Genomic DNA, 23,875 nt, shown 5'->3' on the forward strand with positions numbered 1-23,875 from the left:
AATTCCGATGAAAAGCCGATGTGTCAAATCAGTATTTTTTTCTTCCCAAACAAACCGGATACCAATTTATTGACCTGGATAATTCGAGGAAGGTTAGCTGATCCTAAGGCGATTTCGAACCATCGACCGTGCGGTCGCAACCTCTTCACACCACACCGACTCCATCACACCCGCACAAGAAAAAAGAAGGGAACATAAAATCGAATCCAGAAAGGGATTGTGGGAAGAATTATTCACGATTAAAAATCGTCTTTATCTACGTTAATAAGTGAAGTTTTTAAGTCTATAAAAGAGGTAAAAGAACAATAACCGCTCTTCTCTCGCTGTTCTGAAAGAGTGCTGTAGTGGATGAGTGGGTGTTATCAGTTTTTTGACTAACATTTCTGTCTTACTCTTTCTCACCAGAACACGGAAAGTTTGTGGTGAACGAGATCTGCTCCCACGATTGAAAAATTCAAATCTCTACAAAAAAAAGACATCGGTTAAAGGTGAAATGTCCAATAAATGAGGTCTATTTTCTAACGGGCGGGTGTGGTGTAGCGGTTAGAGGTCCTGCTTCCTGCACGATCGATCGGAGGTTCGAATCCGCACTAGCGCTCACCAAGCCTTTCATCCCTCCGGAGTCAACGAATTGGTACCAGACTCGTCTGGGATAAAAGAAACACTGGCTTGACATGTCGGCCAACCCGCGCAAGTCATTTTATAGGTCAGTTACACTTTCGTAAACCTCAAACGATTCTGAATTGAAGTGAACGTGGTGGATCCCAAGCGGATTCAATTACGCCACAAATCCTTTTATCCTATTTACTATTATTGTTTATTATTATTAATTATGATTTTTATTTTTATCCTTTATAGTTTTACTTTCTGACATCGAATACTCATGGTTTTCAAGAGAACTGGACCAACTGGGTAATATTCTGTCCTCAGGTTCTGAAAGTGTTCGAAAATAAAGATTTGAATGTTGTAGTATTCGAGTATTCGATAGACCAACTAAACGAATGGATCAATTTTTTAGTGCACTTATTTGGCCATAAATAACTGCATTCGGAGCGTATTATTGAGTTCGGATATTCAGACATAGTTGACTCTTCTGTCACCAGTCAAATATTCGAGTCCTTACACACATTCGAATAAGCAGACCCTCTCGAATAATACACCACCACTCGAGTATTCGCATGGTTGGGTTAATAAAAATAACGGAAGTTGATACGTTGTTTTTTCTAAAGGCGGACTATTAACGCTGCTACATTCATCAAATAATTGTGTCGTTATCTTTTACCTCGTTGGCATGACAATCCACATGCGATTTATTTGAGGACAATTTCCGCTGCTCACTCAATATCCTGTTTCGAGAAATTTCGATGATTCTCTTTTACAAAGCGTGTCGTTGAGATGCCTGTACTGCATTATTGTATTGTTGTGAGAATGATTGAGATAGATATTTTTAGGATCAGTCAAAATTCCATACGATTAGGGAAGGTAGAATCGTTTGAGGTTTGTGAAAGCGTCGGATGACTTGCGGAGGCTAACCAATAAATGAGGCCAATGTTTCCATCTTCCAAATCAAGTCTGGCACCAATTAATCGATTCAGGTGAAAGGAAAAGTCTAGCTCTCCTCGGGCGCTTTCATACAATTGACCATACAGTCACAACAGAATCTCTTACCAACTGTAGTACCTTCTCGGTTCTAAAGAGTACATATAATTAGTTGTGCATCACTAATATTTGCTAAGTAAAATATCATGAAAGCAGAGATAGACGCTAAAGATTCAAAAAAGATCATTTCGCCTCTTCCAGAGCGGTGTAGCGCAGTCGGTAAGAGTTTCCGCTGTGGCTGCAGCGTGATCAATCGGTGGTTCAGTTCCGCACTAGCGCCAACCAAACCTTCCAATCCTCTGGATTCGATTGAAATTGGTATTGGACTTGTCTGGGAGGATAAAAACACTGACTTGATACATCGGATTGCCCCACAAGTCATCGTACAGGCTAGCTACGCGTTCGTAAACCTCAAAGGTTTTTAAGTTAAAGTAAACGCGGTGGCGGATCCCAAGCTGATTGATTACTGCCAGACACTTTATCCTTCATCCTTCCTCTTCGTACGATACCTCTTCCTTAACGATCCATTTTCTAATCAGCTTCCTCTGAGGCTCTTCAGTAGGGAAGGGAGAACAATCCAAATTAAAATATATGGTATTATTACGTGGTAATAATAAGCGAAAATCTGTGAACAATAATTATTAGAAAGAAAGAAGGAACTGTGACAAGTAGGGCCAAGAGTGCTTAGTTGAATGCGTTGACGCATTGCGAACGGGTTGATGAACGCAAGTCATTTCGCCGTTTATTCTTTAGTGGAAAGAATTCCGGAATTATCTGGAAGCGTAGATGTTCAGAAAGCCAGTTTTTTTTCTTCCTGGACTGCTCTTTTGCAATTTATGATTTTTTTATATTTATTGAGTTTTATATGAAGTGCGGAATAATTATCTTTTTTTTTCGCGATTATTCTCTCCGTTCGCGTTTTCTCAGTTCCCCTTGTTTTAGATTTAATTTTATGCACAATTTTCTCCCTTTTTTTTCCAAAGAAGATGTTCGCCTCCACGCATACTCAGAGTATTATTGATTTTACATTTTTATCACTCATATTTTCAAAATATGTATCATTATCAATTGTTAGTTCAAGTTTTTTTTTTAAATTAAAGAGGAAGCAAATAAAATTACCATAATTGAAAGCATTGAAATACATTGAGGAACTTCCTGGTCTAATACTTCTTTGTTGCACATATTTTCAGAAAAATGATGAGAAACACTGAAATCCACGGGGAAATCCAAGAGTTACAAAGTTAGTTCATCTTAGGCGAAAGAACAGGGCATTTTCACATCATTTTCACCTTTGTACAATGCCCCGTATGTTAGATAATGAAGTCTTACATCCCAATTTCTCTCGGATTTTTTTTTGCATACTGGGATCTCTGAGATTCTTAAGTCCTCCAAAGGTACATCGAATAGACAAGGTAATTTAGTAATACATATGTCTCAAGAAAATGGTAAAATTAATGAAGAATCGTTTCATTCTAACCGCAGCCATGTACATAAAAAAGAAAAGGGTATCCACTTGAACGCAGCGTTCGTAGTTTACAGATGTTATAACGGAAACGTCGAACACTCTCACCGAATATAGAGGAAGACGGATCAGAAGTAGCCGACTGACCGATTTATCCGACGAAACGACTTCTTACAAGGACGAGATTGATGGAATAAAACCTGCTAAAATGGATTAAAGGCAGCACACCAGGAAATCGACGGTATTTGGGATCTCTCCACGAATGGATAGAAAATAATTCACAAGTGTGAGCGAGGTCCTCCCCTCAACGGCAGACACGTGGCATGTGGTCGCATTCACAGAAACGCCGCGTTATTAGGTTCCTGGTAGGGCGATTCCGTTCGACAAAACCCTACCGAGCCGTGGAAAGGTCTCAACACCCCAATTTCTTGTTATGATATATTTGATGATAAAACTAAACAATAAAAGCAACTCTTCAAACCTGCATGAGTAATGAGATTCATTTTACGCCGCTTGGTCTCGGGGATTCTATAGGTGTAAAGAGTTGCTTCGTTGGGTGAAATCGTGCCTCTATTCTATTGATGTCTTTAACTTCTTTGTAAACGGTGTTTCACTTTTTAGTTGTGATACTTGCTAACTACGTCATGGACACCACCTGCCATCCAACACCGGGAGTTTTCTCGAATGCTGCACTAACCAGAAGAAGAGCAGTTTGCTCGGTTTCCAATCCGAATTGCATTCGTATGCATTTGTTTTATTTTAATGCATAGTGTTGCAGCATATCTCCTACTGAAATTCTTGCCGAAGTGACCTTCTAAGCAAAAAGCACCCCACTTCTGTATTTGGGGCTAACAAATTAATTTCAGTGCACGCAAGATATTGATTCCGGCACACACCATAATCAATAATAATTAAAAGTACTAGAACGCTGCACGGAATTGTCGAAAAAGAGATAGTCCTGTTCAACGATCCCAAATATTTCACATGTCAAGGTATTCCAATCAAGCCTCCACGGCCTACGAGCGGTTTGTTTGGCAATTCGCCAAATTTTGCCAGGTGACGTCCTTCGGATCGATGAAGGATAAAAAGTGGATAAAGTGTCTGGCGTTGATAAATTCGCTTGGGATGCGCCACCACGTTCGCTTCAATTCAGAATCGTTTGAGGTTTACGAACGTGTAACTGGGCTCTACAGTGACTTGCTGTGGCTAGCCGATGCATCAAGTCAGTGTTTTTATCCTCCCAGACAGGTCTGGTACCAATTTTTCGAACCCGGAGGGATGAGAGGCTTGGTGAACGCTGAGGCGAATTCGAACCTCCGATCGATCATGCAGACGGCGGAAACTTTTACCGACTGCGCTACACCTCCGCTCCGGATCGATATTGACCGCTATTTTTCTTTGTTTTCACTATTTTCGTTTCCTTCTAATTTTTCCGTCCTACCTGTCTTTTTTTTCGTATTTTCGTTATGTTTGCTGTATTGACTTACACAGATCTATCTTCTATCTGTATTGTCCTTAAGTTATTTTATTGTTTTTATTAATGTTTTGCTTTTGAAATTTGGTTCAAAATTGTATTAATTCGTATACTAATGTTTTTTTGTTTCTTTGCCTACCCTCCCTCCCTACAAAAACAATACAATAACTTAAGAACAATACAGATATAGTCTAGATTTCTATAACAAGGGAAAATACTGCACACATAACAAAAATACGAAAAGAGAAGCATAAAAGACGAAAAAATCAGAAAGAAAAGGAAGAAAAATTGAGGCCAATGTCGATCCGAATGACGTCACCTCGCACATCTTGGCAAGTTCCCAAGCAAACCGCTCGCAGAGCATCTGCGAGCGGTCAAAGTCCGCGTTGCTCCAGCGCCACCGCTTGAGCAGCTACACTGTTCTTCGAATCGTTTCGACCCGACTATAAATTTTGAAAAGTGGGGTTTGTGAAAAATCAAACAGAGTTACCGCAGCATTTCTAGAAGTACACCAAAGATCGACTGGTTGCTCAAGAGAACAAAAAGTACGACGCTACTTTTTCACCTCATAAAAAGTGTCAATCACCATCCAAGGTGAGAGTCTCTCTCTACGGCTTCTGCATCTTGTAGAAAGTTGCAGATCGTATAAGAAGTATATGTAAGTTTTTAAACTCTAACAATTTAGCACATTTTACAGCTTGCTCCACAGAAGTACAGAAGTAGCTATCATTTAACCTTCAATTCTCTTAAGGTCTTATTCTTTCCATTATCTTCTACTCACCATTTTGCGAAAAATAGCTTGATATATGTTCATATTCATAACAAATCGATACTCTAAAATACATCCATAGAGTGGGTATAGTAATAACTATCCATCGGACTTGTGTCCGTAAGATATGCCTGCGGATATACCGTGCTCCTCGGAGGCATTTTTCATATGTTATTAGACGATCAGTAGCGGAAAGAATCAATTGAACGGGAACAAACAGTAACTTATAGATGTGATAGTCCGAGCCGGTATTCCGACCCCCTTCACTTTTGGACGGTCGGCGAAAAGACCCTCATTCATTTGAACTGCACCCCACGAGCCAGACCCCCTTCACCTGAGGAGGGTCCGTCTCCTCCCTATCACACCTATGAACTTATTGTTTTATTACTCTTAATATACTAAAAAGTAGAATAAGAATTGAAATAGAAAAATAAGAATAAACTGAATAAAAATGAATAGATAGAGAATAGAGAACGAACAAAAATATCCAAGTATTTCAAACCTCAACCGCAGTGCTATACCTCGAAACCTACCCACAGTTCAATGCTGCTGTTCTTCATTCTTATGAATTTAAAAAGTGATAATTAATCGCAACTCCAAATTTCAACTTCTTCGCTGATCTAAGGAGGATCGTCAGATGGGTGAGGGACGAGGTAACGCAATTACTAATCATCATTGTCAGCTACTTCCCCTAAGGGTATAAGTTGTCACAGAAGGTGTAGGTTTCTCACGATACGCACCCATATTTGGTATAGTTCGCTCTTATTCCGCATTCTCATGTGATACTAGGAGCATTAGTCAGTTTCTGCTCCTACGTACTTTTATGCGCATTCTTTATTGCCTGTAAACTATTTCTCAACCTGTTGGTTATATCAGTACCTGTTCACATTCAATTCCACTAAGGTTAGAACTCTTCTAGAAGCTTCTTTTCCAAATTTAGTATCTAGGTTGAGATCACATGTTTTGAAATACACATCACTTCTAACTTCTTATTAGCGATTTTGGTTGAAAATTTTCTAATTACTTGAGGAATGCAAATGAAACAAACCTCCTGAAAGACTTGGGTGCACAGCGACTCGAGGACTCAAGTGCTCTTGGGTCTCACGTTCCTACTCCGCTCTTTACTTAATGAACACCTCACCACCGCATCCTGAAGCTTCATTTGCATTCACGTTGTCGCTTCCGAACAGCTACCGTTCTTTCGCATCACCGAATTGTTTTTGGTAGTGATAAGAATAAAATAGAAGCGGCAATGCGACAGAATGCTTACGGTGATAACATCTGTTTACCAGCATCGCTCACGTGACCACCGCAATTGCCAACCATGTTGACCCATGTGTTTATGTACGAACACTTATTAGTTAGAAAGTAATCCTAGTATCAAATAATGCGACGAAGAGTGGCAGCCAACGAAGCTCCAGGAGCCAATATCGAGACGTCAATAACCACATTTAAAGTCAGTCCACAAAATGATGGATAATTGGTACGAGAGAGCTATCAGACACATGGCTGACCCCGTAGATGAACCCGACGACTAAACCTAACACCTGCTCTCACCTCGCCGCCGCATGGTCAACCTCATAAACTCTTAAAGGACCCAGGTGCCCAGCACCCGTCGCACCGACACGCTCGCATCGTAGGTTTTGTGCGCGTCGACTCGCTGCATGAGGTGATACGCAGTTCTGTGTGTCGCGCAACTGCGCCACCTTTAAGTGTCTTCGCGCGCGTGGTCTGGATTCTTTTCGAAGTCCTCCCTCTTGTTGGCGCGGTTGCTTTCGGCCGTAATTGCTTGTGCAGGATTTGGATGCACTTTAGAGCTCATTTAAATATAACATCACTTAGTATGTGATCCCAAGTGGCGGTCCGTCCACTTACATCTATTGCGGAACGAGTGGGAAGGTTTGTCATCTGTTCGGGAAGGTCGTTCACTTTTTCATCTACTTGCATTAATTCTTTCGAAATACATCGATGCAGTAACCTTCCGTGTTAGTGCTTTTTTTCTGAAGTACCTTCAATCGCAATCGTCGCTCAACACAAAAATTATCGATCGCTCCATTCCCTTGTGTCAGATCGTACGAGTTCGTTTCCGCCCACTTGTCATGTTTGTGTTTATTCGTGAGCTGCAAGATCGTTTCTTATTTAATCTCAGCGTTTCTAGCTGTTCTGATTGAGATGTTACACTCGTTTGCAGGGGAAAATGGCTGACGAGCATCACGATGATGAGCACTTTGCGTCGGCCGAGTCTGGAGCCGCCGCTACTTTTCCAAAGCAGTGCTCTGCTCTTCGTAAGAATGAGCACGTCATGATTAAGGGCCGCCCCTGCAAAGTAAGGTCTAATCTGTTGTCCTCTTGTTGTTTTTTCTTGTTTGCTTTCATTTACCTCGATTATCACCTTTTCGTTATCCAAGACATTCTACTTCAAGATCGTCGAAATGAGTACCTCAAAAACTGGTAAGCACGGCCACGCCAAAGTACATCTTGTTGCTCTGGACATCTTTACCAACAAGAAGCTTGAAGATATCTGCCCTTCTACCCATAACATGGACGTCCCAGTCGTAAAGCGTCGTGAATTCATTGTGAGTGAACCTTGAAAGGAGTTGTTTGATATTTGCTCTATTTTATCTTCTTTTTCGCTTCTTCGTTTTGGGTGAGCTTGATGGACGTAAGGACTTCTGTGCAGTGATGGTTGGATAAGTTACGTCTGATCTTTGTGATTAGGAACTAAGCTGAGCACAGAATGTATCTTACGATTACTGACTCCCTCACGCTTTTTTTTAAATGAGTAGTTTTTCTTCCCTTTGAAAACTCTCGTTAATACATAATGTTAATTAGGTACTTACTATATCATTTCATACATATCGCATATATACTTCTTTGATCAATTTATACGTACCGCATATATTCTAGACTAATATTATTTGCAAAGGAACTATAACTGATCGCTGTTTTGCTAACACGAGATTTCAGCTCATGTCAATTGAAGATGGATTCTGCAGCCTGATGGATCCTGAAACTTGTGATCTCAAGGATGACCTGAAAATGCCAGAAGGTGATCTTGGAAACCAGATCAAAGAAGCTCTTGATAAGGATGAAGGATCGGTCCTTGTGAGTGATATTTGCAATATTATTTAGAAGATCTCATAGCGCAATGATGGTTGGATAAGTTACGTCTGATCCAAGTGATTAGAAACTGAACTGAGCGCTGTGATGATACGAAATTCGTTGACGGGAGAGATTTAGTCCACACATTTCTTCAGACGGGAAAATTGTCTTTTGCATTTGTTAAGATTCGGATCAACCTTGTGTAGAAGTACCCTCAAAGACTGAGTATCCAATAAGTCCAGTCTTTTTAATCTGCTCGAGGAGGTAACTAACATTGTATGAATCCGTCAACTGTACGGGACAGGGGCAAGCATAGGTGCGATAGGGAGGAGCCAGACCTTCTTCACGACTTTCGCATGTGTGGGGGAAGCACGAGGATTCCGAATAATAGATTTGTTTTAAGAAGCTGATGGTGATTGACGGAGGTTATTGGAAGCTAAGCATACAAGTCCGCACAAGATCGTCTTTAGGTTTCGATGATTAAACATTTCTTCCACTGTAAATTTCAGAAAATTACAAGCGATCGTTTTCGAAATCAGACTTATCTGTGGTAGTGAAACACCCACTGGGTGTATCCAAAGAAAAAGAAAGTCACTCTCGCTATTTCCTTCTTTGCCAAGATTACTTGTCAGTGCATAATATGTGTGGTGATTTATGTGGTGATTATGATTTAGGTATTTTCATCTATATCATTAGAATCAAAGAAAATTATGTGAATTTGCGCTTCGTTGTAGAACTATTGTTTTAAGTATTGTATCGTTTCTTCCTTCCGAAGACTGAAAAGGACCATCCAAAAACAACTGTGTGCACTGACTTAAAGGCATCACCCCACGAATTTGGAGTGGTGCGGATTTCATGTGGAGAGTTTCTATATGGGAGGGGGGTGATTCCGTCTATTTCTTCCTAATTGCCGTAAAAAGTGGCCCGGAAGGTGCAAAATGTATGCACAAGGCTGACGCGCTGCAATCGAACTCGTTGTAGAAAATAGCGCGCTGGAACGTTCGAAGTCGTATCTTCTGGGCGGTTTTTTACGGTAATTAGGAAGAAATAAACTGAATCACCCTTCTCTCCATAATCTACGACTCCGTATAGGCATAACCCAACTGAAACACGCACCACCCCAGATTCGTGAGATGATACCTTCAACTATAATGTTATAATCGTAGCGGCTTAAATTATTCTCAGGTTAAAACACAGCTGTTTTCACCCTTTATCCAGAGGGCAAGGACGTCAAAAACAAGTGTTAGAGTGCACGCCTCGACCATATCATTCAAGACCCATTCGATAACATGATGCATTTGTTAGGTTACAACTTCTTTTTGTACCTTGTTCAGTATTGCATTTTAAGATCTAGAAATGCTCAGAACATCCCAGCTTCAATATTAGTATAATATTACTTACTACCAATTACCTTGATTTTACTTCTGGTGTTGTATCCTAAGAACCAAACACTAATAGTAGATTGTAGGCATTAATATTGGAAATTTTTGTGAAGTGATATTTTTAGACTCTTTTAATAGGAAGTTATAAGGATTCAAACTCAAGATCTTAGCTGTAAACATGGAGTAACGTCTTTGGAAGTACGAAATAAGCGGAGAAATAAATTCGAAGGCATATGCTAACAAGTAAAACGGTGGCGGTATTTAGTTTTGGCTATGTGACACTTTTTTCTTTATCAGAGGATAATGCCATTTTTAACAGACAAATTCAAATTCATCATTCACAAGCCTACGTATACCGAACCAATTATTTTCTATTTTTTGGGTTTGGATATCTCTACTAAATCAAGTTCGAACCACCATATTCCTTTATTTGTTTTTGTTTTCGAAATTCCTAATTAGAGTAAAAGAGGAGGATTCAAACGAGTGGGCGAGACGTTTGCTTTGCATGAATTTAGGTTACATTAATATTTTATGTGGACGTTCGAAATCAAAGTAGAAATGATTTGATGAAAGGAACCTGATTTTAATACTGTTGCGTTATATTTCAACTTTTTTTGAATTCCTAGGTCTACCTTCATCATCGTAGTGCTTCGAATCAAAGTCACTGGTTGTTGACTGACTCTCTCAATTGTTCTAGTATACAGCGTAATTCCGACAAGTATAAATCCTGTCCTGTCCGTGTTGTGTAGGGTTCTGCTTCTCATTAAAAAAATAATCTTTTCCAAGATCAAATGTAGGAAACCTCGCCATTCGTAAGCTAGTTGCATCACGTTGAGTTTTAGAAGGTACTGAGTGCAGTGGTTTATGGTTACGATTATACAGTTGTGGGCATGTAGATGTGATGTTCATCAGATAGTTTCGAGTCGTATTTTTGATTCATCAGAAAATACACAAGAATTCTTCTCACTAGTCTCCTTAAGGAAATAGCTACCAGTTCTTGGGTTAATCACAGGTTTTGTCTATCCTTGCCTTTCTTTCATAAACATATCAGGACTTCGGACGATATTAAATATACGTTTCGGTAGTTCTTTTTATTTATATACGAAATACTATCGTGTATTTTCAGGTGTCGGTTGTATCTGCTTGTGGAGAGGAGGCAATTCTTGGATTCAAAATCTCCACCAAGGATTAAGGCAGACTGATCGAATCAAGCGGGTGATTGTCTCTTGGGTGGCTTGTTCCCGCTAAACCGTTTCCCGTTTCTTTGTTTCGAAGTTACTTGTTTGAATAAATTATAAAAGGATTTCTATTACCGCTTTTGCCTTCTCCCCTGATTTATTTTCATTAATTAGGGTTTCAATTGTGCTATGAAATATCCTGTCGCCGTTGAAATGTGATTTATCGATCTTGAATCTTTGTATGTAAGGATAAGAAATAAATTTGTTTCCAGTTTCGGAAATGACTCGGACGATTTTTTTGAGCGTAGTAGTAGTGCGCGTCTGTAATGTCTTACGAGACGGTTCTTATTTTGTTGTAATGTACTCTTCCACATGAAGCGGTGATAGGTCCTTTGTGGAAAGCGGCCAAGCAAATCGTTTGTGCGTGTCCTTTTTTCAGCAAGAATTGGCGTCCGAAGTTACGCTCTGTTGGACGCATTGGTCTTGCTACTTGAGTGTAATAGGTCGGGGATAGCGGTATGGGGATCCCAGACTGGCCGCATTCCACGCTGCGCCGCTTGCGATATGCTGGTGTTATGGTCGGATGTTGTGTTTGTGAGGAAGTTAGCTCGTCCGAAAACTGCGTCAAGCATTACTTGTCATTTTGACGATGCGTTTCTTTGGAGTGTTGTCCAATTATCTTTTCTTATGCACGTTAACTTCGCTTGTGAACGTTATGCGCTGCTGTTGCGTTTGAATAAAGATAGTTGTTGGGAATTTTTTCTCTGTTCATAAGTAGTATTGAAAGAGACACTTGTCACTAAACAGTAAATTGCTGCGCAATATTAAGATATGGTCTGCCCGTGGGTGAAACAGTGATGAATCTAGCGCTAGTTGATCTGTAGGCTGTGGTGACGACGTCTGTAGATGATTTCTAAACTACCGAATCATAGCCAGGATATTGTCGTATAGTCGAAAATGCGCGGAAACGTATAGTGGACGAGCGAAGGATGGTACTGGTAAGTTCCACCGACTCTAACTCGACTCTAACTGCTACACCCCACCTGTCGCTTCGAGCGCAATCGTTTGCGCAAATGCACCGTGCTTCATGTCGTTTTGAACCCACTATATGCTTGTTCGCACAGTCGTGATGGTGGCAGTTTTCTCTGCTTTGCACGTACTCTCTTGGCTGAACGCAGCTCGCTTCTCTTCGGAGGAAATCTGTGCAGAGGCCATTGTTCACCTATGAATGCTTAAATTTTGCAACATTGCCGTGCAGCGCAGTCGGTCCCAAGTGAATTGATTAACGCCAGACTCTTTATATTTTACCCTCAAGTTTGCAACAGGCATTCCTCAGATTTATGCAAAAAAACATCTATCTATCGTAATCTACTTCTGGCAGCACTACTAATATGATCACATGACAAAAACTTTAATTAGATTTTAACTTGACAATTTCTAGACTAGAAAACACTTTTTTCAGAGACCATAACGTCAAAAATACAATGCTAGATGCAAAGCTAGCGACAAATATTATAACATCTAAACAGTAGTACTGCATGAAATTCAGATTTCTGGAGTGGAGTAACAAATGATCCATTTTGCCGTGTTCAATAATAGCTCTCGCCCATCTGGCGATATCATCGCGATATTGTTGCGGTCGTCCGACGAGCTGTGCTGCGACAAATTCAGATTCCTGAGCAATTTTTCTGCAATTTCATGTTTTGCGGTTATCCGGAGACTGATGAAAATCCCGCATTCCACTCACTTGTTCCCTAATGTTGTTTGGATTGCTTCCGTTAATGTTTTCTTATTAAGGTGGTTCCTTTCAATGATTGTTCCGAGTCCTCTTCGTTGAATGGTTTTAGAATTAAACTGCTGGTCGGCAAATAGTGGGATAACTATCATACTTTTTGCACAAAACATCTGAAAGAAAGTGGATATTACAAGACTGGTATGGTCAACATTTCAGTAGAATAAGTAGATATTTAGCTGCTCTACTTAGGAAGACACGAGTGAGAACGAGAAATGAACATATCTTCCTCAAGCTACGATATGAAATGTTCATTCCAGAAACATAATGAAGTCAGCGACGTTCTTTAAGACCAAAATATTATGATATCCCTTCAATTGCATCAAAATACATCCAGGATGAAATTCTTTTTCTACGAAATCGCAAAAAATGTTAAACGTCATTGCTTATGAAAAAGACTTTAGAAGCATTGAAATCAATTAAGGGGATTATTTCCTTGAAAACTTACAGCCTCCAACATTGAATTCATGCCGCCATGTGTGATAAACAACGAGAGTCGTCTGTCAGCTGCAATTTTCAACATCGCCGTCTTACCAACTATGTTCAGAAAACTTATAGTTACCCAGCAAGTCAAACTGTGGGACCCATTTCAAGTAGTGAATGTTTGGATGGGTTTCGAACGAAGCAATGTCGTCATCTTCGTATTTCCAGATGAATGTTACATCAGGAAATGAAGCGAATGTACTAATGATATCTGAAATAGCAGCAGAAAAGTAAGAGATTGAAGAGTAAAATGCGAAAAAGAAAAAAAGCATTTTTAAGTACAGGAATCGTATTAAAAACGAGGAAAATGTGCTAAGAATATTCTCAGTAACAAAGAAATGATACGTAGAAGAAAGGTAACATTTATATAACAGCGGTGTCTTACCAGCTTGCTGAGTGGTGATACTGTAATTTATCATTCAAAACTCACTAGAACGAAATTTGCTTTTTTTCACATAATGGGGCTTCTTCTGAAATGTTTGTGTACAAGAAAAAAAGTCGTGAAGCACGACTATGATGTGCGCGATGAATTTTGTCGGAATTTTATGAAGACGACTAAATACCGTTTTTTCGTGGGACTCTTTCTTTCCACAGCGTTACACTTTTACCTCTTATCGCGGAAATTTCCAAGAACAACGATATATTCGACAATGTATTTTATATATTTTTGTTTGTTTATTTATTTATTTTACTTTTATTTTCATTTTTACAATATATTTTTAAAAAAATATTTGTAGAAATAACCAACCATTCTTAAGCCATGTCGGCATGTCCTTTGATTGTGCTAGTGATCCCAACGAGAAAAATACTGTCGCATTCCTTTCGTTGAGTATGTTTTCTAAATCCTAAAGAAAAATGGTTTTTTTTTAAATTGAAAAAATGTCTTAAATGTCGAGAACAAGGTACAATTACATCAAACAACTACTACAATTAACTATGTAAATAGACTAATAAAAGCTCTTCACTAGAATCACAATACTTGGAATCTTCAGAGAAACAAATATGCATCTTAAATTATAACCACACCTTTGTTAGTGGTTTTGTGGGGTACAAGGTTGAACCGCCATATCGTATCATATTCGTCGTCGGACGTGCACTTTCCGCGAACTCATTTACGTTCGTCATTATCAACGCTGTTTTCCTCTTAACAAATGCAAGAGCTACGAATGCATAAAATCAGAATGAAAAGTCGACCAAATGGCACATAAGAAAATCGGAGTTAGCGAAGAATAGAAATTTACAGAGTTGTAACTTACGTTATAGATTTCTGCGATTGTTGGGAATCCTGGGTATTTTGCATTGAACACCTCCCAAAACATTTGCTCCCAACGTCGCATTTCGGACTTTATTTGGATATGTACCTTCAGATTCGTTAATCTCTCCATGAAAGTCATGTCGTCAGAGTATGGAGTAAGAGGATCTAAAATATCAACAATTGAAACTCATTTTATTGTTCGCTAAGTAATAAGTGTAACGTCACCGGGAACAAAACTCGGCAGTTCGGACATTCCCGCTATCTCGTACAGGCGCGGTAACATACCGAACGCGGAGACCATCACCGCATTCTCAATTCCGAGCACCTGTAACTGCAGAGTTATCTCACATTTTTCAGGCTGCTTTCAAAGTCTACTTTGTTGGAGCCTAAAGAAGAAGCGAAAAATTTTCAGACCTACCTGATCAAGTGATTTTTAGAACATATGCGGCATTTGTCAAGAAAATGCCTGGGTAGATACGTGTCGTTTGGTAAGCCGACAACTTTCGAAAAATCACATTTAGTTGTTGCTCTGGTGAAGCTTTGAAGTTACAGTCGGCTCAAAACGGTCAAAACGACCTGAACTCCGGTGCAACTGCGTCAGCAGATGCGCTTGAAGTGAGACGGTTGAGTTTGTGATCGAGATAGGGCCTCTCTTATTGCACTCGAACTGCAGAGATGAATAAGGATCTCACCAGATAGCAGCCGCTAACTCGAGTGCGCCACTTTGCGTGCTTTTTCACTTGATCGCATCAGAAAGATCCCGGTGTTTAGCGTAAGCTGTAGCTTCCTAGATTTATGTAACTCACACCTGTGGCTAGCTCTTGTTTATGAATACTGATGATCCGCTCACAGAAAGTTCGAGAACTTTGTGAAGTAGAAGAAATAATTGTCAGAGATCAAAACGTTTCGGCATTTGAACAACATTGAGCAACCGCGACTGCAATGTGACGGCACAGAGATTGCTCGGTTCAGTTTAAATAATGGTACTTGTGCATGTACATATATGCACTGTGCGTATATCTTTCTGTTCAAAACAATCAAAGGAAAATTTTAGTCATGTGTACAGTTCTGACTGCTTAAGCTCAGAGTAAGTTTAGTTTCGTTCAAAGATTCCTTCAAAATACATGCCTTTTGACGATGGAATCGTTCCTTCTGAAGGCGTGGTTGGGGATGCGACAAAGTAGGACAGTCCGCTACGCTTTCAAGCAAACTGTTATAGATTCGCGAAGAACGATGCAACAGACAGAATAATCAATACAGAGGAGAAAAGGAATTTGTTAGCAGAAAAACTCTGCAAAACAAAATCCGCAAAATTGGTGATGGCAAAAACTTAGTTAGCAACGTTATACGTTTAGAAAATTAGGCCAATACATCTCAGAATTCACGTATCTCCCCTACTAGGAGGATCACAGCCGGTTAATCGCGATGGTATGTGGCGCACCTCAGGAGGCGGATACAGGCTAACCGTTGACCAAAAGCGACTTTGTGCCTGTCCTGAGAAGGTGGATTCGGAGTACAGATTCCCTGTTTCTGCTGTACCAGAACTCCTTGTATCCCTCAAGTGGGACAGTCCGAAAGTCTGCGATCAAGTGACTGGGAAGTGCAAGTGAGGTTGTTTGGAGTCGCATTTAACAAAAAAGCTCCAGTGGTCCACTTTTGGAGAACGCAACGTTCTTCCAATAACTCATGGGAGTAGAGGGTTGCAACCTGCCCATGGGTTTTAAAATTTTACGCATGTCACAGTAATAGAAAAGAGTCTCCTGATTCCGGAGGAAAGCCTGGTACGGTAGCGTCGCGAAATACTGTTTTGCAGGAATCATATTGCTTAGGGCTACCGAAACGGAAAAGAATTAGGAGAAGAAGGAAGAAGTGTACATTTACAATGTATGCAACGTACGCTTGCATGGGAAGCTACCATTGACAATCATTGACTCATCAGACCGGCCAGGACGAGACGACGCCACCTGTGAACGCCGTATATGAAACTGGAAAAGAGCTGTTTACTACCTTCATCGCTTACGCTCCAACATCAAGTTATGAAGAAGTGACTTTCTAAATGGATCCAGAGAGGTCTACAGAGAAGACCACAGTTCCTGCAAGGTCACTGTTGGTGGTTTCAATGCTAAAATAGGCCTCATAGGAACTTCACATCGGGACACACGGCCTACAGTGGAATGAATAGGAGGAGAATCTTTTCGAGTTTATCATGACCACTAAGACCACCCATGGGAACTCGTAATTCCAGGAATGCTGCTCTTTAAGGCTGGACGTAGGAGTCACTGGTTGAGGGTACCGTAATGAAATTGGCCATCATCGTCATAGACAGTAAAAGATTTTGTCTGACGGATATCGCTGTTGTGCCAAAACCCTTTACGGGACTGGGTCTTCGTCTCCTCTCAAGATGATTTTCTCTCACATCGTCAGAGAGAAGAGGAAGTCGCGAAGTTCAGAGAGCAAAGTCTTGGAACTATCATTAACTGGGATCTCATCTCTTCACTACCCCAGCTTTTGGGAAGATATTTCAATAGACAATGGCGACGAAAAATTTAAGCGACTTGTAGAACATCTTCAGTACTGCACGAAGAAAGATGAGAGTTCTAAAACCACCAAGGGATGTATGCCTCTGAAAACTTGTCTGAAGTGCAACATATTTTTTTGTCGGTAAGGAGCAGACCGCATCCGGTCTCGAAAGAATAAGAGCTGAAAATCTGAAGAATCTTCTGCCAGCTCTCATCAACACCCTGGCAATTGTTTTTAAACGTTACCTTTCAGAATGCAAGGTTCCGAAACGGTGAAAGACCAGGAAGATCGTGTTTTTGAATAAAAAGGGACATCCACATGACAACGACAACTAACACACAATTTGTTTACTATCGTCATTTATAAGCTCTTCGCAAGAGTGATTCTTAAAATGATTGAACAAGTGTTAGATTAAGGAGAGTCATGTGAGCGAGCATGGTTTCGAAAAGGATACAGCGCGACTGACCACATATTCACACTGTTTCGAAACTCACCGAGGTATCGTGAGAGTACAGGATGCTGCTAAGTGTCACCTTCATTGACTCGAAGAAGGTCTTCATTTCAGTTGAGACGGATGCGGCCATAGAAGCCTCCGACAACCAAGACATCTCTACCCAGCACATAAAGGTACCTCGATCGCGAAGTTACTGTGTTGCACAGTAACTTCGCGACTTTCGACTTTTGCTATTCTGCGAGGATATCATCATCGACGTGAAGAGGGGACTGACAAGGTGACACAATCTCACCTAAAACATTCACGATAGCTCTCAAAAACGCAGTGCAAAAGCTGGAATGGGACGACGTAGGAGTGAAGATTGATGGTCGTCAGCCACTCAACGAAATGAACATATTGGAATGGGTCAGATATGATTATGGATCGGAAAATAAAATGTAGAACGACCTGACTGCCGTGCTGGACAGAACGATGTGGGCGGCTTGGGAGCTAATGAGGGTGTAGTGAAGAAGACCAGTACACTCGGCTACGTGCTCACCTCTTCAAGACCACAGCACTCCCTGCGCCGACTATGCTTCAGAAACCAAGGCACTTTACAAACAGGAAGAAAATGCGGTGAGCGTCATTGAACGCTCAATCGGAAGATTGATGCTAAGGGTATCCCACTATAAGCAGGTGATGGACGGCATCCAAAGCTCTATCCTACGTCAGAGATCGAAGATTAGAAACGCCGACGCGTTCGCCAAGGAAGGCAAAATAAGGTGGACAGGATACGTGATGCTTCTCACCGAAAGCCGTTCGACCAGAACCATGAACGACTGGGTTCCACGAGATATAAAGCGCACTACAGAAAGAACGCCAACCCTATAGTCAGACTTCTTTACAAACTTCTTCGTAGAAAAATTTGGTGTTTTCCGTGTCTTACGTGGAATGAGAAACCATTTGACGACTCTGACGCGCGACCAAGACAAATGTAAGAATTACTGGCGTTCGCTCGAGCAGTTCGAAGAACAGCAAGATTCAAGGTGATCAAGGTGATTTATGAAAGTAACTGACTGGCACCCGAGATCGCTTCCCTAATTAAGGTTTCCATGCCCCACATTGCGCCTTACAGCAGAGAGGTCAACCGTCTAATACAAGCTACGCCTTTTCTTTCCTTGCAGAAAATAAAAATATGACCTTAAAGAGATAAGTCCTTGTCACCTAGTTTTCAGTGGCACATACTGAAGGTTCAACAAAATTAGAAATGGAACTGAATTCACCTCGAAAAATCCAGGGGCGCACAAATCGAAGCTTTCGGAAAAAGCTAGCTCGAATTTCGAATCATTCAGTGTAGATATCATTTCTTGATCTCTGAGCAGTTCTGTAAGACAATTAAATTCTCATAGTAGTTGTTAACAACCTCAATTATTTACGACCATGACTCGCCTTTACAATATATGATGTTTTGCTCATATGCGACTTCATAGTCTTCCCAATTGAAGCAGATACTATCACAAGGTGGAGAATCCCATAACGACGGGCTTTTCATTCTTGAATTTTGAGTTAATATAACGACGCTTTCAGTGGTTGGAAACCCAAATCAATTCTGAGATGATTGCATCATTCAGCACTTAATTATGATATCGAGTTTAAAAGAACCACTATAGAATCATGACACTGAACTGACTCTAATTTCAGCCAGTCATCTGTATTGAGAGCGCCTGGTTTGTAGGGGACGGTTCTTGCTGATAACTGGTTGCCAAAAGTTTTGATATGCGGATCCATGACTGGAGAGAAGATGGTCTAAACAAGTTAACAAAAGCATTTATTTTACACTCATCAGTACTTGTATTTGCTATCAAATCGGTTGCAAATTCAGCTTCTAATTCGTAATGGTGCCTGCCCCGAAAAGGTGAATTCATAAATGAATACACTTTTTCTGGCCTAGACGCCATTACTAGGGAATTAGACACTGGGCCAGAAAAGGTGGATTCATTTAAGAATTTCACACAACACTAATTTCAGTAGACAAAAAACTAAAAGAAGATAAGAGTACATACCACATTATGACCATCTTGAGTAAGCACATCGGCTATATTTCCCAAGAACTTGACGTGGCTGTAGCCGATGGTTGGGTTCCAGATTAATATGTTAGAAGTGTATACCCGATTCTGCAGTAATAGTAGGTAGATTACGATTTCGTTGCGCATCCTTAATGACTGTCAGTATAGATAATAGTGGGAGCAGTTAACATAAAATCAAAACAATGCATTGAAAACAAACAAAGATTTTTCTTCAGGCAGACGAATCAAGATATATAGTGACAGGATGTTCTTTATTTTCTATGCACTCTACTTGTTCTCCACCATTTCTCATCCGTCTTAGACGTCGCCAGTCATTGAAGATGACATGAAATGATAAGACTACACATGAACTACACTATTGCACAGTTTTGAAATAGTGTTTGAATTGGAGAACAAAGATGGTATTTGATTATAAAATAAATACAGTCGGGTCAAAGCGACATGAAGCAGGGTGCAGATGCGTAAACGACTGCGCTCGAAGCGGTACGTTGGAGCACAAAGGTTAAGATCGAGTGAGGGCTCTCACTAGCACTATCCATAGGGCGATAAGAAGAAGCAGGACCCTCCTCGGGTGAAGGGGGTTCAGCTCATGGGGTGCAGCTCAAGTAAAGGGGATCCTTTCGATAGCCGTTCAAAAGTGAAGGGGGTAAGAGCACCGGCTCCGACTATCGCATCTATGTCCATAATTGTAATTTGAGATATTCTCACATCGGTCCTAACCGCTTCGTTCTGCCTCGCCGCTTCGAGTGAAGCCGCTTACGCAACTGCACCGTGCTTCATGTGGTTTTGACCCTTCTACAATTATTATGATATTCCAAGACAACAAATTGGTAGAGTCTTTTTTTGTGGTCTTGATGAAAACCCTTTATTTCGAAACGCTACAGAAAATCCTATGGTGGAATGAGTATGAGCGCCTTCCTAGCCGTGAACAAAGATAAATTTACAAGACATACCTGGCTCATTCCTGAGGTGTTTTTGCTAATTGTATGTCGCTAAGAATTTGAAGCGGGACGATAACCACCAGTATGCACAAGAATATCATGAAGTGGAACTGAGATGGTTCCAAAAAATCTGAAAATCAAGGTGTTAGCAGAAAATCACAGCAAATAACAGAATTTAATTCTAAATGTGATTTCCGCCGTGCTAGATGGATCCCTCCAAGATGGTCACATGATTCGACACAATCGTTGAGCAGTAATATGATGATGATATAGAAGGGTCAAAACGAAATGAAGCACAATTGCGTACGTGGCTTCTCTCGAGGCGCTTCGGTGGAGCGTAGCGGCTAGGAGCGTGGTGGGACCCTTGCTGGCACCATCCATCGGTGCACTTTGGGACGTTCCCAACTTCCAACTGCTGCCTACGAGGCGCCGTTTCACGCGCGTACGCAAATGCACCGCAACTACACACGTTATTCATGTATCTGACCCGACTATAAATAAGGGCAGAGAAAGATAAGAGACGGAATAGAAATTGTGACCAACGTGCTAAAGCAACGTGGACACAGGACGCAATAAGCGCCACTACGCTGCGTACTGTGGATGTGCAGAACAATATTAAAACCAATGGTAATGTAAAGAGAGTTATTAGAGAACAGAGTCAGAAGCAGAGTCAAAGGGTCTCGCACGCGTAGAGTTTACTGTGGATTCATGATAATGACAGTGGGATACTGAACGACGTGAAAAAATCATATGTGTGGATCCCAGTCCCCACTCTGTTGTTGTTCTGTTTTTTAAGCAGTAGTGGTGTCGACAGGGTTATTGTGCTGTTTTGCCTTTTTTTTCAACTCTGTGGGTAAAGCAGTAAATAAGTGAATGTCAGTTTTAGTAGAAAACTTCTGCTACTCTGCTTAGGAATACACAAGTGAAAGCGCGAAATTGACATGTCTTTTTCAAGCTACAAAGTAAAATGTTCATTCCACGGCTTGATGAAGCCAGCGCCTTTCCTGGAGACAAAAAAAGAGAGATCCTTCCAATCGATCATTCATCAGAAAACATCCTAGATGAAATCTTTTTTTTTAGTACGGAATAGCAGGAAAATGTTAAAAGTCGTTGTTGATGAAAAAAGCTTTAGAAACACTAACCAATCAGTGGGATAATTTCGCTATAAAGTTACACCTTCCAACATTGAATTCATGCCGCCATGTGTGATAAAAAAAGAGTCGTCTGTTAGCTGCAACTTTCATCATGACCGTCTCACCGACTATGTTCAAAAGATTCACAGAAAATGAGGCGAATGTACTAATGAAATCTGAAATAGCAGCAAGGAAGTAATATGTTGGAGAAAAAGTAGAAAGAAGAAAGAAAGCTTTGATTTTTTAACGTTAAGAATCACATTGGAAAATGAAGAGAATGTGTTAATATCCGTAGTATCCGTGTTATATCCGTAGTAACAAAGAAGTGACACAAAGAGTAGAGCTAACATTCGTATAACAGAGGTGAATTACCAGTCTGCTGAGTGGTAATTCACCTCTGTTATACTAATAAGATAAGTCATTCTAAGCTCATCGGTCTGCTTGCTTATTTCATATGACGGGAAAATTTCTTTGAAATGCTTGACTTTGAAAAAGAAAATTTCTGAAAGACGATTGTTCGGACGAGTACGACTAATTCTGTTCGAATTAAATGAAGACGATTTGATTTTACCTACCCATTTTTCTTGCCCACTTTTTCTTTCCGTCGTTTTCCCTTTTTTCTCTTCAGCGGAAATTTTCAAGAACGATGAAATAATTAACAATATAATACAAATAGTAATGTAATAGCAAAATAATAAAAAAATACAATTGTCGCAATAACAAGTATATTTTCCAAATTCTTACCTAGGTTAAAAAAATATTTGTAGAACTAAGTATTTTTGGGGAACGGTCAAGAGGTACCCGTATGATGTGCCGCCGCGTATCCAGGAGGCTAATGAGCGTCGTTAATTGCACCGCGCGTCTCCTGATACCGTCATAATCGCTACAGTAGCCTGACTGCTCCTCTTGTGCTACGTCTTCAAGATGCCCCGCCCACGCCTCCCTCCCCTCCCATTTCGCCGCGTCTACCGCTCTTACGACGATTTTTTGTCGCCGCACCTACAGCTCTTATGATGCGCTTTTAAAATCGAATGGAAAGGAAAGAACATGATATTAGATGTTGTTCGAAGGTCTACATAAAGTGTGCTTGCAAGTTAATATAAAAGAAGGAAAGAATGAAATAGATTTGTATAATGTATAATGATATGCCATTTAGAAATGCGAGTGAAAATGAAATTATCCTGTCTCGACTTGTTAGGTGGGAAACACTCATTCATCTCTGGGAATGCAAGAGATGTTTCAAAAAATGTCCCACTGATCGGTGTTATGCTATCATCTTTGCTTTTTTCTTCGCTTTCTAAGGATTTCTTTTTGCTCATCTAGCTGGGTAAAATTGACGTCCAACGATCAACGAGGCGCGAATAATGCCTCACAGACATACACTGTACCTAAAGGTATATCTCGAAGATACAAAGGTCTCTATTCGCCACTAATATACCTAACCTGTCATATCGATTTTATACAGAGAATAGATAGAAATGAAGCGATAAAACGCTGTTGAAAGAAGTTTGAAGAACCGTACAATTTCAAATTTCCATTATATAAAACTGTATAAAACGTACAAGCATGTATTGAAATATTTGACATGTGCCGTATATAAACATTATATCTATGTAAAATTTTGAAAAGGTAAAATGTAGAAAGGAGTTTAAAGAATGTATACAAAGAAATAAGCGCATAAATTTACTGTTATTATAGCTGCTGCAGTTGAAGCTGTACACGAATTCGCTGAATGGCATCGTGACAAACAAATACTTATGCACTGCTAGTTTATATCGAAGACATAGGGCATGAAATGTGTTAAATTATGAGATGTGTGGAAGTATATGCATGTTATTCTTTTCCCTGGAGCATCTTCTTGAGATAATTTTTACTTATGTAAAGTTACATTGGATAGAAGGAACTACTTCTTCTCTTTTATTCCCAATAATATGCGCTTAGTTTACTATATCCGTACATCAGAATTCGCTGCGGCAATTCGTTCTTCACTCCCTCTCCAAAATTCGCACTATCTACCGCTTCGTCGCAGCGCGAACGTCGCGCGCGGCGTTGATCAGAGAGCAATAGGTAGGCGGGGTGTAGGTGATCTCAGGCGGTCGTGGAGAATGTATAGCTGGTGGAGCGGTCGTAATTACGCGGAGGAGCGCGGTGCTGAAGGGAGGACAGGAGCGGTCAGCCGGTTTTCACGGGTACCTCTTGTCCCGCACCCAGTATTTTTTAGTTATCCAGGCATGTCCCTAGATCGCGCAACTGATCCGAACGAGA

General features: G+C 40.5%; 2 protein-coding genes across 4 annotated transcripts; one reads left to right on the forward strand and one right to left on the reverse strand.

The window, feature by feature from the left end:
- Positions 1-6,691: 6,691 nt before the first annotated feature.
- On the forward strand, positions 6,692-10,980 carry RB195_017138 (uncharacterized protein; the record flags this gene model as incomplete). The annotated part of the gene is made up of 5 exons (XM_013437816.2): positions 6,692-6,760; positions 7,496-7,630; positions 7,728-7,880; positions 8,272-8,409; positions 10,915-10,980. 5 exons carry the CDS (start codon positions 6,692-6,694, stop codon positions 10,978-10,980), a joined length of 561 nt encoding a protein of 186 aa, XP_013293270.2.
- Positions 10,981-12,051: 1,071 nt separating this feature from the next.
- Positions 12,052-20,858, reverse strand: RB195_017139 (uncharacterized protein; the record flags this gene model as incomplete). Of its 3 annotated transcripts, XM_064183997.1 has the most annotated exons (16): positions 12,052-12,188; positions 12,494-12,654; positions 12,714-12,871; positions 13,207-13,265; positions 13,321-13,452; positions 13,990-14,086; positions 14,268-14,384; positions 14,498-14,661; positions 14,722-14,821; positions 18,733-18,833; positions 18,899-19,002; positions 19,140-19,255; positions 19,513-19,663; positions 19,736-19,745; positions 20,558-20,607; positions 20,785-20,858. In XM_064183997.1, 16 exons carry the CDS (start codon positions 20,856-20,858, stop codon positions 12,052-12,054), a joined length of 1,731 nt encoding a protein of 576 aa, XP_064039877.1. The 3 variants fall into 3 exon arrangements, with proteins under 3 accessions (XP_064039877.1, XP_064039878.1, XP_064039879.1); XM_064183998.1 differs by lacking the exon at positions 12,052-12,188 and having other exon boundaries at positions 12,512-12,641; XM_064183996.1 differs by lacking the exons at positions 12,052-12,188; positions 19,736-19,745; positions 20,558-20,607; positions 20,785-20,858 and having other exon boundaries at positions 12,378-12,654; positions 19,513-19,662.
- Positions 20,859-23,875: the final 3,017 nt, after the last annotated feature.

The sequence above is a fragment of the Necator americanus genome, chromosome II (genome assembly GCF_031761385.1).
Source record: "Necator americanus strain Aroian chromosome II, whole genome shotgun sequence".
In the NCBI taxonomy this organism is placed as follows: Eukaryota; Metazoa; Nematoda; class Chromadorea; order Rhabditida; family Ancylostomatidae; genus Necator; species Necator americanus.